Raw genomic sequence first — 14,708 nt, forward strand, 5'->3', positions numbered from 1 at the left:
ATGTTCTGTGACTCTTTAAATAAACATAACATCTTGTTTTCTTGAATTTTAAAATTTAATTAATCGACTACAAAATTATGTGATAGTGTTTAAAAACATTTTTAGCTCCTGTTTTTTTCATGTACCGATATTTTATAAACAGTTCTAGTCTTATTCAGTAACTGATAGGACGTTATTTTATATTGGAATTTGAATTTTCATTGTGAATATACACATTTGATTTGTTTTCCATCTCAAAGAAGAATGGAGAAAAGGCTAAGAAGTAAGATCTAAATTCTCAAACTCTTTCTAGTAATATAACGAAAAAAACTAATTTTCAGAACTATCACGATTGTCCATGAAGAAACATTTTCGTAAATCATTGATGAGTGATTGTGTTGAGCCAACAATTCCCAATAAGTCTCTTACTATTATAGAAATAAGTTCAACTGATTCTGAGTCTTCAGATACAGAAGCTGAGGTTGCACAACAATTAGAATGCACAAAAACAAGGAGTTTCGAAAATTCTGATTCTGTAAATATAATATCTCCCTCTCCAAATAAAAATGAAAATCTGAATTGCCTTTCAACTGGAAAAAAAAAATCTTGTAATGCTGGTGCTTATAGGAAATGCTCCAAAGTTGATATGGGAGGTGGAGATTATAAAGTGGAAGATGCTATAGATTCTAATGCAATCCTAGAATTTTCTCTTTTAGAATATAGTAATTTTAAGAAACCTATAGCAACAACAAATCCTGCAAATTCAACTATGCTAAACTTAGAAGAAATTAAAACGAGTCACAAAGAAGAAAATTCAGTTTATAATGTTAGCTCAGAATCAGGTAATATTATGGGATAAATATATTTTGAATATATATAAAAGCTAATCTTCCAATTATAGTTAATGAATCCTATGAGAAATTATTGGATAATATTTATGGGGAAAGTTGGAGGCCCTATAAAGAAAAAGTTCTCCCTAAATCTGAAAAAAAAGTCGGTGCTAAAAAACAGTTCATCACAAAGCAAACACCTGCCACTGAAAGGTAATAATTATATAGAGTTGATTCACAATATTTCCAACTGTTGACTGTTTAAATAGGGTGTCCCAAAAATAGTGCCCATTAGAAGTTTATGGAGAAGTCCAAAGATATGCTAATGAACCTTTCTTTCTGAAATATTTGCATAGATTTATAACTTCTGGTTATACCTACAATTGATATCATTAATTTTGTTGTAGCACTTTATATAGCTATGTTGAGTAGTTTTCAAGTTATTCATATTTTTTGAAGACAGATGAAGGCTTGTAAGAAACTTTTGATTTCTCAGAAACACAACATAAAACCTTAGAATTGTTTCATCAAACTGGCTACCGACAAGATATTAAATGTTATTTTATAGTTAATGTTAGGCTCTGATATGCAGAAGACTCAAATGATACTGTCAAAGCAGGAATAGCACTCCTGTTGGTACACCCTTTTCATAGGGTGTGCAAATTAAGTTGGCATACTTCAAATTCGGTTAAATGGACAAACTAGTAGCATTTTCAATGGACTTCGCGATGCCGAAAAAAATATTGATAGTCGCGTTTTCATAATATTTCATAAAATGAAATTTTTCAATATATTATCATGCATTTCGATTCTTAATAACATTCTCAACAACTAAGGTCATACCACCTTTCTTCCTAAAGTTGACATTTGTGGAAATATTCACTTTATTCACTAGTACAAAAAATTTCTTTGTTTTGGCAAATAAAACCTCATGATTGTCTGTACACCCAATTTTGGTACTTATACAAATGACAATATTTTTTTTGGGTGTTTGGACAATCATGAGGTTTTATTCGCCAAAACAACGAAATTTTTTTGAAGTAGTGTAGTGTAGTAATATTTCCACATAAGTCGGTCATTTTCAACTTTCGGAAGGAAGGTGATATGAGCTTTGTTGTTGAGAATGTTATTACCATGTTATGTTCCATTTAAAAAAATATCATTTTATGAAATATTTTGATAACGCGAGTGTCAATTTTTGTTTTGTTTTCGGCATCAAGAAGGCCATTAAAAATACTACTAGTTTCCCCATTTAACCAAATTTGTAGCATCAATAACAATAGTGTTTGCAATGGTGCTGACTTAATTTGGAACACTCTGTATATATATATAAATAATAGCTAGCTATTCACAAATGTTTTTTTAGGAAATTAAAAAAGTCTGAAGTCTATAAAAATCCATATATAGATAATGAAAAACAAAAGTCAAATTGTTTATTGAAAACACTTCAAAAAAGAAGATTTGAAAAAATCAATGAGTCGCCATTAATAAAAAATTTAAAAGCATTATGTGATCAGGAGAGTAGTGAGCAATCAGATGTATACTCTCCTATAACTAGCAGAACAAAATTGAATATTTATGCAGATGAGAAATCATATCGAGAGAGAGATGAAAATGTCAGAGTAGATATGAATCCTGAGTCAAAGGATTTTTGCTGGTCAGATAAGGAGAATTCTATTGAAGCACTTTCATTGGAAGAACGTATCAAAAAAAAAATATGTAATCAAAGGAATTCCAAAAATATCATTGAAGAGCAACCTAAACTATATAAATTATCAAATCATCCACAAATAAATGGATTAAGCAAAGATGAAAATGTACGTAAAATTTTATTTCCAGCAGAAGAATTGTCTAACAAAAACTTTTGTGATTCTGAATTGAAAGATGATGTACCTAACTCTAATCTGATAATAGAAAAAAACTCTTTAAGTCCAAGTAATGTACTAAATCAAGAAGAAATTTCACCTAGCTCTGATGATAGTTTAAAAAATTGTAAAAGCAATAAGGCAAAGAAGAAATATTTGAAAAAATATTTGGACTCCTCAGGTTCAAGCACAGACTCTGATGAAGGAAATGGTTTAGGAAAAGTCGATGAAAATGAATTTGAAAAAATTATTCTAACTGAGAAGGCCAGTATTGAAAAAATATCTAGTATAGACTCAAATTTAGATACAAAAAGTATAAAGAAAGTATACAAAGCAAAACTCTCCCCTAATTCTCTTCGAAACTCTGAGACTAAGAATAATTCAGGGAAAGCTAGTAAGAAGATAAATAAAAAAATTAACTTGAAAAAATATTTAGACCCTTCATACTCAAGCAGTAACTCTGATGAAGATAATGATTTCAAAGAAATTAATAAGCATGATGAAAAAACTGGAGGAAAGGATGTGCATTCTGAGAACCCCAAGAGACAAATTAATAATTTAAATCAAAAAGTTGATATTAAAACTAAAAAAGCACCCAAATCCAGAATTTCTTTGAGTTCTTCTGAAGGCTCCGATAAAATGAATAATTTTGAAAAACGAACTAAGAAAAACGTTAGGAAGAAAACAGTAAAAAATAAATTCTGTCAAGAAAGTTCTTCAAACTCTGAAGATAGTCTAGTGGAAAGTTTTGATAAAATGGATATAAGGAAAGCCAATCAAACCAAGACTTATTCATTTCTGGCATCTTTGTCAGGTGAGTTGAATTTTTATTTATTAGTAAGCATTTTGTTTCAAGTGTAAAGTGTGTGCACTATAACCATAAAGATTTTATTAATAGAGAAGAGAGTTTAATGTCTGTGAATAATACTTTGAAAAAAATTGTCGCGCCAACTTCTGCGCAGCTTATAGGCCCTTGTAATGGACCCCCTTAGATTTAGAAAATATTTTTATCAGGAAATTCATTCCAAAAACACAGATTCAGAATCAGTAAAAAGTTTTTATCTGTGTTTCTATTGTAATATGTGTATGTGGACGCTACAAGTCGCAATTTTGAAGCTATCGATCTCGATTATGCGGATTCATGATGCTAAGCATAATGATTTTGATGGAAAGTGAAAAGGTTTTTGAGTTATTCAAATTTTTTCAGAAAAATTGCGATTTTAGTGAGAATATAAGAATAGAGATGCGTAACATTGCGCGAAGCCGCGCAATTCCGATTGCTCTAGGTCTATTTTTTGCTACGTGTGTAACAACTCTCATTTTCGAAATTATCTAGCCCAATGGTGGACGGGCAGGCATGTTCAAGTGGTTCCGCACCCTCACAACAACAATCACAATCAGGTATAACTCTCGGGGTCGGGGCATATTTTCTTGTAGGAATCGGAGCAAGTTCATGTTCGATTAGTAGTCCAGCAATATTAAGGTTTCACGTCAGAATGAGAGATAATGAACTGGAAACACCTTTATTTTGGCGTTTTAATTCAAGGTTTCTATAGCTCCAATAATGTTAACATCTATTATCAACCTTCATAAACTTTTTAGGGTTTTCACTCCCAATCTCTGAAACAAAATCAATTAAAAATGAAATCAACGATTTGCTCCTGCGTAAATTCTTGCAAAATAAATTTCAATCGATATCTATTATCAAAGTTGTAGAACATGAAATTTGCGACAAATTTTGTCTGAACCTTTTTTAATACCGTCAACTACTTTTGAGATAGAAGGCGGAACCTATTGATAGATATTGTCCGTTTCAGAGTCGGTGAGTTGCTAGTCGTGCTTCTCCTCTCACAAAAATGTGAAAAGGAGGGTGGTCTAATAGCCTCTCCATGGCTGCATTTAGAATGATTGGATTTGCCGTTTCTTGGAGTTTTGCAAGTTTATATTGGGTCTGTTGGTGCTCTGTACAGAATAACCACCACCATTTCTGTCATAAACAAACGGTTTGTTCGCCGTGACGTAGAGTCATCGGAGCTTTTTCGGTGCAATTCCCCAAAATATGTTTTCGATGATCATCCACATACGTTTCTATTCACAAGTTAAGGAATAAGCTTAATACTTAACTGCTCTCCAGTGAACTCTAAGGCCCGGTTGTTCAATTCGTGATTAAAGTTAATCCTGGATTAATTTTGACAGAATCAACTTAAATCTCGGCTTAATCCTGAATTGAACAACCGAGCCTTAAAGAACTGGAACGGCTTTTGGATGCAGGCAAACTGAGGAAGACTGAAAAGGCAGGTGTAGGGCAATCTATCTCTCTCTGCGCTCTGTCAATTGTGTTATAAAAATGTAAACAAAAACACCCCGGGCGTTCAAGTGATATGACTACTACGTCCTACGTCTGATGCGGTTGTTCGATTGGTTGCTGAACCATAAGAAAGTGATGGGTTGCCCCAAATCTTTCCTCTCAATTAAGATGTCTAAAACACTGGTGTGTGCACTTGTCACTTTTTGCATGCATCAACATTTCAAAAAATCGGGGATATGGGATCAGTTTCGTGGCGGCGCCACCATGTCATTTGCTTCGGTCTATCCTTGTTCTACCAAAGGAAGGGTTCGAAGGAGTATTTACTATTCTTCTTCAAGATAATTTCCGTTTCACAAATTGAATTCATGAGGGGGGTTCAATATGATTTTAATAAAACCCGGTTGATTGGTCAAATGTCCAATATATTCACTTGACGGAAAGGGAATTTTCACTATATCTACTCATGAAGAATATTTGAAGAACCGACTAGAATAGATTTATGTATTTCTGTTTCTCAATACATGCCCACAATTTACATTACGTATTTTCAATACAGTTTCTTTGAAATACTGCTGAAGTTGCCATAAAACTTAGCTATATCCGTCCCGAATGTTCGTTCATCTGATTTGGTTCTGCCTCAAATTCCAACAACACCGAATTATTAACTGTAGTTCTTGATTGTCCATACAGAAAACTGAAGTTACTCAACTACATGTTGAATAAATGAATGTTCTACACTCCTTTCTCGAAACTAATACATTTTCACACAGCAATAATCGCTTTTAAATACAGCATATTCGTAAGTCGTAGTAAAGTATTCAAATTATTTTCAAATATCAATTGACAATGCTCTGTCAAATTCTAAACAGCGCTACCTACAGTGGGAAAAACGAAACTGATCCCATATCCCCACGAAATTAAAAACAAAATCGAATCAGTGAATACACCAGAGTTTTAGACATCTTACTCTCAATGCGATACACTTTTCGCAGTATTTCGGTAAGAGGTGCTTCCAGGCCATAGAGTTCACTGCTGCTCTCACACCAGCTATGAATGATGGTTAGTGTTTCCTGATGGGCAGCTGAGGCTGAGGTGGTAGCATCATTACCGCCGCTGCGGCTTTTTATTGTTTTAACCTAAGCTTCCGCTTCTTTCGTGAAGCTTAATTCCTCAGAGGTCTGCAAAGCATAAGAAGATTGATCTAACAAGATATCAAAATTCCACTGTTATTGCTTACCCAATTTGAGTTTAACTTTATAAGACTCGGCTCCATACAAACAAGTATCAAAGTAGTGCTAATCTAATGTAGCTTAGGTCATGTATAGTGTAATATTATCTAACAATACAATCATTTTATTTGAGATGAACATATATCTGGAATCATTTATTTGCTTTTTCCAATATCTTATACAAATTGAGAAAATTAGATTAAACGAAAACTTAGAGCTCTACATCGTATATGCACTTTCTCATTATGATTTACCATTTTGTAAAAATGTATCTGCATACTGCTGAACCTTATGCCTGTGTGTACCAACACCCCACTGCATTATTTATTCTCTCGACATTTCCTCACCATAATATTTTTTATGATTTGATTCGTTTCACAAAAAATCAATAATTGACCTCCACAAACAGGCAACATCGCACTCCATCAATGTGACCCAACATCCAGAATTTTCAAAGTGAATTTCAAGAATACGAAGGAAGAACTGGCAAAGAAATTATTTGTTCTTTACAATAAGCATATTTTCGAAAATCGCATCCCGGCAAATACCCCAATCGAATGGAATGCTAGGATGCTCTGTACAGCTGGGTATTGCTATTCGAAAAAGATTACCCATAGAGACGGAAAAATTGACCTGGAGGCACGCATAGTGCTCTCGTCAAAAGTACTGACGACACCTGATCGCCTGAGGGACACCCTGGTTCATGAGATGTGCCATGCTGCAGCTTGGGTGGTAGATAAGGTGAGAGATGGCCATGGGAAATACTGGAAGGCCTGGTGAGTTTGATGGATTCCTTTTGTTGGAAAATTAGTTTTGTTGATTTTGTTAGATTAGCGACAATGTGTAGTATTGCTAGGTGGAATCTCACTAGTACAGGCGCTATATGTTCAGCTTACAGTAGTCCATCCAAAAGAAAAATGGGTGGAGACTTTAAGAGTGTTTTATGTTAACAAAAATGTATATAGACGAAGTCAGTTTTGTGTTTGGTTAAAAGCGAAAATTGTGTTAATCAGAGTTTTGTGACAAGGATGCATCATTCACAGCAGAAAATATCTCTTTCCAAAAGAGATAATAAAGGAGCTTTATGTAAAACATAGTGATATGTAGTTTACAATGGTTTGTTATAAAAACATACAATATTGGTTGATCACGTAATAATTAATGAAAAAACACTACACTTGTTCCGAGATTGCTTCCCTAGTGGACGAAGCTTAAAGGTACTGCTACACATGCTCAAAATCACAACATACGATTTTCGATCACTTGCCACCTAGTAGTAAGTGTGTTTTGCTACTGAATAGCATGCGATTTACTCGTTCGATTTTGTCGCATGCTACCTATGGGGCGTTAAGCGCAAGTGAAGAGTCTGAAAACAATCTTGCTCATTTTCGAGCACTAGAAATCATTGTAATTTGGGAACGATATGGACGTGCGACATTAGACCAAGGCTGTGGTCCGTATATACACTTTGGTTACTTCTGGTTAGTAAGTGGGCGGTCCGTATATGTCGAATTATATCGTCGAATATATCGCTCTGGTAACTTTCGGTTACCAAATGTGTATATACGGACCATACGCCAAGTGCCTAGAGCCAAAAAGCATACTATTTTAAGGTATGCTTATTCGCACGATTTCCGTATATGTCCGTATATGTCGAATTTCTGACAATTTGGTTCAATATCAGTCACCAGAGTAACCGCTCTGGTAACTTTCGGTTACCAAATGTGCATATACGGACCATACGCCAAGTGCCTAGAGCCAAAAAGCATACTATTTTAAGGTATGCTTATTCGCACGATTTCCGTATATGTCGAATTTCTGACAATTTGGTTCAATATCAGTCACCAGAGTAACCGCTCTGGTAACTTTCGGTTACCAAATGTGTATATACGGACCATACGCCAAGTGCCTAGAGCCAAAAAGCATACTATTTTAAGGTATGCTTATTCGCACGATTTTTTTAGTCGCCTGTGAAAAATCACCTTTATGTTTATCCTTCCATTTCTAAATACTCAAAATTGAAAATGAGTCCAAAAGACCGCCATCAAAATTCGTCTAAATTATTCTACTGCCTAAGGAAGACCTTTGAAAACACCTTGTTTATTTGACCTTCATACACATTGTCGTTAGTTTGCCTATAATTTCACTTTTTTGAACTTCAGAACTCTACTCGTTCTTTTTTTAGGGCTGATAAAGCAAAAAAAGTGTTTCCAGAACTTCCACCAATCAAAACATGCCACAACTATGAAATTAATTCTAAGTATGTTTACCGATGCACTGGCTGTGGTTATAGGTATGTAGCTATTTGAATTTGAATTTAGTGTTGGGCGAGATCTAAAGCTGTAATTTTTTTTTATATTTTCAGTATTAAGCGGCATAGAAAATCTCTAGATATAGAGAGGAAAAGATGTGGACATTGTCTTGGCAAATTTGAGATATTCATCAACAAAGTAAATAAAAAGGGCGAACAAAACTTGGTCCCAGCTGACACTCCAAAAAAACAACCCAAAGGTTTTGCTTTGTTCGTTCAAGAAAATTATTCAAAATATAAAAATACCAATTCGACGGAAATTATGAAAATACTTAGTAAAGAATTCAAAAAGATTAAAGTTCAAGACTGAAGCCCAGAGTTAAGTTTAATTAATTATTGATCTAGATCTATAATATATATATACAATATAGATATTTTTATAAGAAAAAACTTGACATAATGAATTGTTGATGTTCAAAATAAATTTAGAATTTTCCTAAGCTGAAATTTCCTTATCACCATTATTTATGAAATCAGATGAAACAATGATCCTCCCAATGGATTCTCATTTTTTTTGAGTATCCGTGAATCCTTCCTACTGCATGACTTATTTATTTGAATCAAATAAACCTTAATAATTCTCAATCCACAAATGTTATGATTTTAATTGAAGTAGCTAACAATCATTTTTGAGGACATCAAAAATAAGCTTTGGCGACTAAATCTTCACACCTATATTATAGGGGGAGCGTGCCAAACTAAAAATTGAGATAACCTAACTTTCTCGACAGTTAATCAGCAAATATGACAAGTTTGACATTTCATAGCTGTCAGTGAAGGAGTGAGTGCTGAGCCTATGGGCTCCATAGCTGAGCCCTAGATATGAGGGAGAATGCACCTCTATCTTTTATATTTTTAAAGGAGTAATACCAAATAAATAAAAAGAGAAAATGAATAGGTCAATAGTAATAAATCGTTTATTAACAATGATACAAATCTCAAATATAAATAAGTATAAAAAGGCCTATGTATAAACTAATTGTCATTACTTTGTAATTGTCTGGACACTGTAACTACTTTAGTATTATTTATTACTTTTAAAACTTGATGATATGCAGAACTGGGATCTAATACTGAAATGTCAACATCATCAAAGCTTAAAAGTTTGTCTCCAATTTGTAATTTATTAAAGGCACTTCCAGTTGTCTTCACGAAATCTATATACACTCCATCATCTTTTGAAACTATACGAAAATCGTCTTCCTGTAAATTTCCATCTAGTTCAACTTCAGTAACATAACGAATTTTGTGTGATCCAAATGGCCAGGTGGGACCTGTTCGTGGTTGTGGCTTCAATAAATTCACATTTGCAGGATGTTGACTGAATTTTTTTGGCTTTTCAAGAGGACTTGGCGGTGGTATTCCATCTTTGGGAACTGGGATAACTAAAATGAAAAAATAAACAAAAAATGTTATAGAAATTTGAGAACTCGATATGCTTACCATCATTAAACAAATGAGCATTTTTTGAGTAAGCTGCAGCAACGTAATAGGGTGGTGGTTGTTTTGGAGTGACAAAAGTCGTATTGTCATTCATATTATTATGAGTATTGATATACTGATCTTGAGGAACAAAATCACTTGTGATGTTTGTAACTTTCGCCTCCCTGATCTGGGTTACACCTGGGCCACTCAAAGAGTGCCTTAATCTTCTCAATTCCTTACGATATGGAGTGGGGGTTCTACTCAACCTCGCTTCAGTAGGTCCTATGAATCCATTTAAATTAAATTTTAATTATACATCGATCTACCCCTCTGTTTTTTTATGATATGATCATATAGCATGCCAATTTGAGAATTTGCAATTCCCAAGAAGGAATAAAATAGGGTAATTATAAAACAACAGATTCATAGAAATATTGTACTTTCATAGTAGCAATTTGAAAATATATATTTACAGATTACAAAAATTTAACGCCGAAGATAGCAAATGCCTTGAGAAAGAAGAGGACTTTGAAAATGCTATCGCCCTATCGCCCCATGCCTGGATAATTTTATTATAGGTGAGGAATTAATAATTTCCATTATAGGTGATGAATTATTCAATATTCAACTGGACCGCTCCATATTTGATTTGCCCCACTTCTTTTCAAGTGAGGTGAAGCTATGCATCGGCTACGAGCTACGAGTTTTTCTGTACTGAACGACACCGGCCTCACTCCAATGACAAAGTCCCCACTCTAATGACAAAGCAAAGTAGGAACTGATTCAGAAAGCGGGCCCATATCAACATTCGATAATTCATCACATTAAATAAAATTATTCTCGCACTGGACGATTGCATTTCTATTTAAGCTATGAAAAAAAGAAATTAAATATAAATATATGTACCTGTATCAGCGCTGAAACTTATTTTTCCTGGCTGTGGAGTTATTACGACTGGAATCTCTGCGACTGATAATTCTTCTTCTGAGGAAATAGGAACTTGAGGGAACAGAATTGAGGTTAAAACAACCTGCCCTGTCTCCAGTTGATCATTTTGTAAATGAATGAGTGGTTGGGTTTGGTTAGGTGTAAGCCACAAAGCTCGCAAATTTGAAAGTTTCGATATAGTAATTGGTAGGTAACTTAGTCTGTTTCCAATGAGCCCCAGAGTTGTTAATTTGTGCAAGTGTCCAATTTCATCAGGAAGCTTTGAAAGTAGGTTATGGTGGACATTAAGAATAGATAAATTCAAACAACTTCCAATCTCAGTTGGTAAGTGAGTGAGTCTATTATTGGATAATATTAGTGTCCCCAACTTACGAAGGTGTCCAATACCAGAAGGAACACTTGTTAATGAATTATTTTGAACATTAAGTTCTTCCAAGTTGAGTAGTTTACTCAAGGAATCTGGTAATTCCTCTAGACAATTTCCTTCAATTTTTAGAACTTGTAAATTTCTAAGGTTACCAATAGACTTTGGTAATAATTCAATGTTGTTGAAACTCAAAATTAAATTTGTAAGTTTGATACAATGGCCTATCTCCCTAGGTACTGCTTTCAAACAATTAGAGGAAGCATCAAAATCGTTTAGCTTCTTCAATTGATTGATAGTAGCTGGTAATTTTTCTAAATTATTTCCATTCAACCATAACTCTGTTATGTTACCATGCGATTCTCCTATTTCTTCTAAAGCATTCAAATTATTATCGCTCACATCCAGTCTTTGCAAATTAGTCAGTCTTCTTATAGATTTTGGCAACTCTTCAACATAATTATCTCTTAGCTCCAATATTCTTAAATTTGACAATCGGCCTATATTAGCTGGTATATAATCTATTCCAGTATCATTCAAACATAACTGTTGTAAATTAATAAGGTTCATCACAGTTTCTGGCACTTTGCCTAAATCATTCATGCTAAGATCCAATGTAGTCAATTTATTCAGTTTATCTAAGTTTGGAGATAAACTGTCTAGCACCAATGCATTTTTACTTAATACTAGCACCTGTAAACTGGTCAATTTCGATATTAAAGGTGGTAAGGAATTGATCTCATTATCACTAACATTCAAATATTTAAGATCTATACATTGAAATAACTGGGGAGAGAGATCCCTGAGTTTGTTCCCTTCTAGATGCAGTACTTCCAAAGTACGGGAACTGGAATATACATCAAATGGCACATCTGACAGACCACACCTCGAGTAGTCTAGTTCGACAATCTTTTCCTCTGTAGATCTACATTTTCCACACAGGAAAAAGCTCATGTTATATCTATTATATGTTTGTAATTGAGTTCTTCACAAAATTTCTTCATAATAAGATTGATAGATATCCAGAACACTTAGGAATGCTACATACTTCTTGAATAATTGTTCTCCATATATTTCTTTTTTCATTGTAGTTGGAATAAATATAACGTTGTCTACTCAGACATAGCCGTTAAATAAAGCAGTATTAATAAAGGAATATTACTTATAACCATCAATAGTTTCCTTAAATGAAATTAATTGAGAAAAAATTAGTCATCACATAAATTCTTATTTTCAATCAACAACAATAAAAAATAAAACAACTGAAACATGTATTCATAAGCTGTATTCGGGTTCGGCTTTTGGACGGTCCGAGGATGGTTCTAGAACTGCGCAGAGGATTTTATACTAGGGCGCAACAGTTTTGCGCAGTCCTAGAACAATTCTCGGACCGTCCGAAAGCCGAACCCGAATAGAGCTCACGAATAAAAGAACGGATCACAGATCAAATTCTATTCCACACATGACAGAGACAGATAGTGGTTAATCCTTCATTATTTCATTTTAAAATTATAATGCAATAAAGGTATTTCAATATTGATAAAATTGTTAATATTTCGCATTTTTATTATTCAAGGTTAATTCATCATTATTAAACTGAAACGAAACGAAAGTTGTCGATAATTTATCCACCCCTGTGATTCTCTGTGTTATGTTGACACTGTTGACAGAAGAATAATTAAAAACCAAATAAAAACATTTTTGTCATTGTGAATATTTTTAATTTGAGAAATCTGATGAAAATATATACAGGAAAAATAATGGACGAGGACATTTTAACCACACTGAAAATACTCATTATAGGTGAAAGTGGTGTTGGTAAATCAAGGTATTAATTTGTTATTGTTTTACTATCATGTGCATTTGAAAATTGCGTTTCAGTATTTTACTTAGATTCATTGATGATAACTTTGACCCTGACCAAACTTTAACCATTGGCGTCGATTTTAAAACAAAAAAGTTGACTGTTGATGGTAACACTGTTAAATTGGCAATTTGGGATACTGCTGGTCAAGAACGTTTCAGGACTTTGACACCATCCTATTACAGGGATGCTCAGGGTGCAATTTTAGTATTTGATGTGTCTAATTATTCCACATTCTCTAGACTTGAAACTTGGTTGAATGAATTAGATACTTACTCTACTAAAAGTAACATTGTGAAAATGATTGTGGGGAATAAAATTGATAAGGTATAAAGAATAATGCATGTAATGGAAGTCAAGTAACAATACATATTTCAGGAAAAACGAAAAGTTTCTAGGGAGGAAGCAATGAATTTTGCCCGGCGTCATCAAACACTATACATTGAAGCTAGTGCTAAAACTAGGGATGGGGTCAATACTGCTTTTGAGGAATTAGTTTATAAGGTAAAATTTAAATTGAAATATATAGCCTGCTTATTGACTGTCTGAAATTAATTTCATCCAACAGATCATACAAACGCCAGGTCTATGGGAGTCTTTTAAATCTAAACTACAACTGGATAGTAAAGATCATCCCTCAAATTCTAGTAACTGTTCATACTGCAGTGTAATTTAACGAAAGGAATTTAAATTTTGTGATATTGTGTTATAGGGCTTTTCTAAAAAGTTTTTATATTATACAAAAAAATATTGTTCATGATTGAAATATGAATCAATTATGAACAATATATGTAACAATTTGACATATTTTGCATTGGTGCATTTCCTGGAATAATCAATTTCACCAAGTTGAGTTATTCTACAAACAATAAAGAAAGTATAACATTAATTTGTAAGGAATACAAAATCTACATAGGTATGCAATAGGCTTGTTTGGCTTTCTTATTGGAAAAGTGGTGTAACAAAGCATTTATATATCTGTAATATATGTTTAGTTATAAATAAATCATGATTTTTCTTGAATAAAGTAACTTTTATTAAATTATTTGCAGTTATGAATATTTCTTGAAATGATCTCTTTTCGATTCTGGATTTATGACACTAGCAACACGACGAGGAAATCAAGAAAAAAGTTAACTCATAAATATAACAATTCTAATATATTTAAAACAAGTCTACTATACTCAATTATAGTGATCAACAAATTGATCAGAACCATAATTTGCTCACAGCCTTGGATATTCGAATTTTCATTCTTTTTTACGATCGAATGGATCTGTCCATACTTTCATGTTTCCTGGTTGTATTTTTTCCTGATCAATTCCCTCCCTCGTTATTTTTTGTATCCTTTTATATTTCTCTGGATCCATCATGGGCGCAATTGCAATTGGATAGAGAGCTACCGTTATGGTGGTCACTAGTCCTCCAATTAGAACTGCATACCTCCATCCCGCTAAAGGTGCCATTCTCTGATTATCCAATCAATATAATTTTTTATTTAAAAACTAGAGACTCTGCCGAAAAAATTTGAAGTAACCTAACCTAACTTTCAGCATAACTTAAACCTACTCCACATTTACGACAA

General features: G+C 33.5%; 3 protein-coding genes across 3 annotated transcripts; 2 read left to right on the forward strand and 1 right to left on the reverse strand.

The window, feature by feature from the left end:
- The first annotated feature begins 4 nt into the window (after window positions 1-4).
- On the forward strand, window positions 5-8,962 carry LOC123310686 (acidic repeat-containing protein-like). Its single transcript, XM_044894288.1, has 7 exons — window positions 5-262; window positions 321-821; window positions 881-1,022; window positions 2,176-3,488; window positions 6,621-6,987; window positions 8,397-8,504; window positions 8,577-8,962. The coding sequence occupies exons 1-7, from the start codon at window positions 244-246 to the stop codon at window positions 8,830-8,832; spliced, it is 2,706 nt and encodes a 901-aa protein (XP_044750223.1). The 5' UTR covers window positions 5-243; the 3' UTR covers window positions 8,833-8,962.
- Window positions 8,963-9,413: 451 nt separating this feature from the next.
- LOC123311948 (erbin-like) lies at window positions 9,414-12,513 on the reverse strand. The gene is made up of 3 exons (XM_044896082.1): window positions 10,854-12,513; window positions 9,966-10,229; window positions 9,414-9,907 (listed from the first exon to the last, which is right to left on the reverse strand). Exons 1-3 carry the CDS (start codon window positions 12,211-12,213, stop codon window positions 9,498-9,500), a joined length of 2,034 nt encoding a protein of 677 aa, XP_044752017.1. The 5' UTR covers window positions 12,214-12,513; the 3' UTR covers window positions 9,414-9,497.
- Window positions 12,514-12,945: 432 nt separating this feature from the next.
- LOC123311134 (ras-related protein Rab-18-B-like) lies at window positions 12,946-14,168 on the forward strand. Its single transcript, XM_044894924.1, has 4 exons — window positions 12,946-13,087; window positions 13,141-13,450; window positions 13,502-13,627; window positions 13,692-14,168. The coding sequence occupies exons 1-4, from the start codon at window positions 12,996-12,998 to the stop codon at window positions 13,797-13,799; spliced, it is 636 nt and encodes a 211-aa protein (XP_044750859.1). The 5' UTR covers window positions 12,946-12,995; the 3' UTR covers window positions 13,800-14,168.
- The last annotated feature ends 540 nt before the right edge of the window (window positions 14,169-14,708 follow it).

The sequence above is a fragment of the Coccinella septempunctata genome, chromosome 4 (genome assembly GCF_907165205.1).
Source record: "Coccinella septempunctata chromosome 4, icCocSept1.1, whole genome shotgun sequence".
Classification (NCBI taxonomy): domain Eukaryota; kingdom Metazoa; phylum Arthropoda; class Insecta; order Coleoptera; family Coccinellidae; genus Coccinella; species Coccinella septempunctata.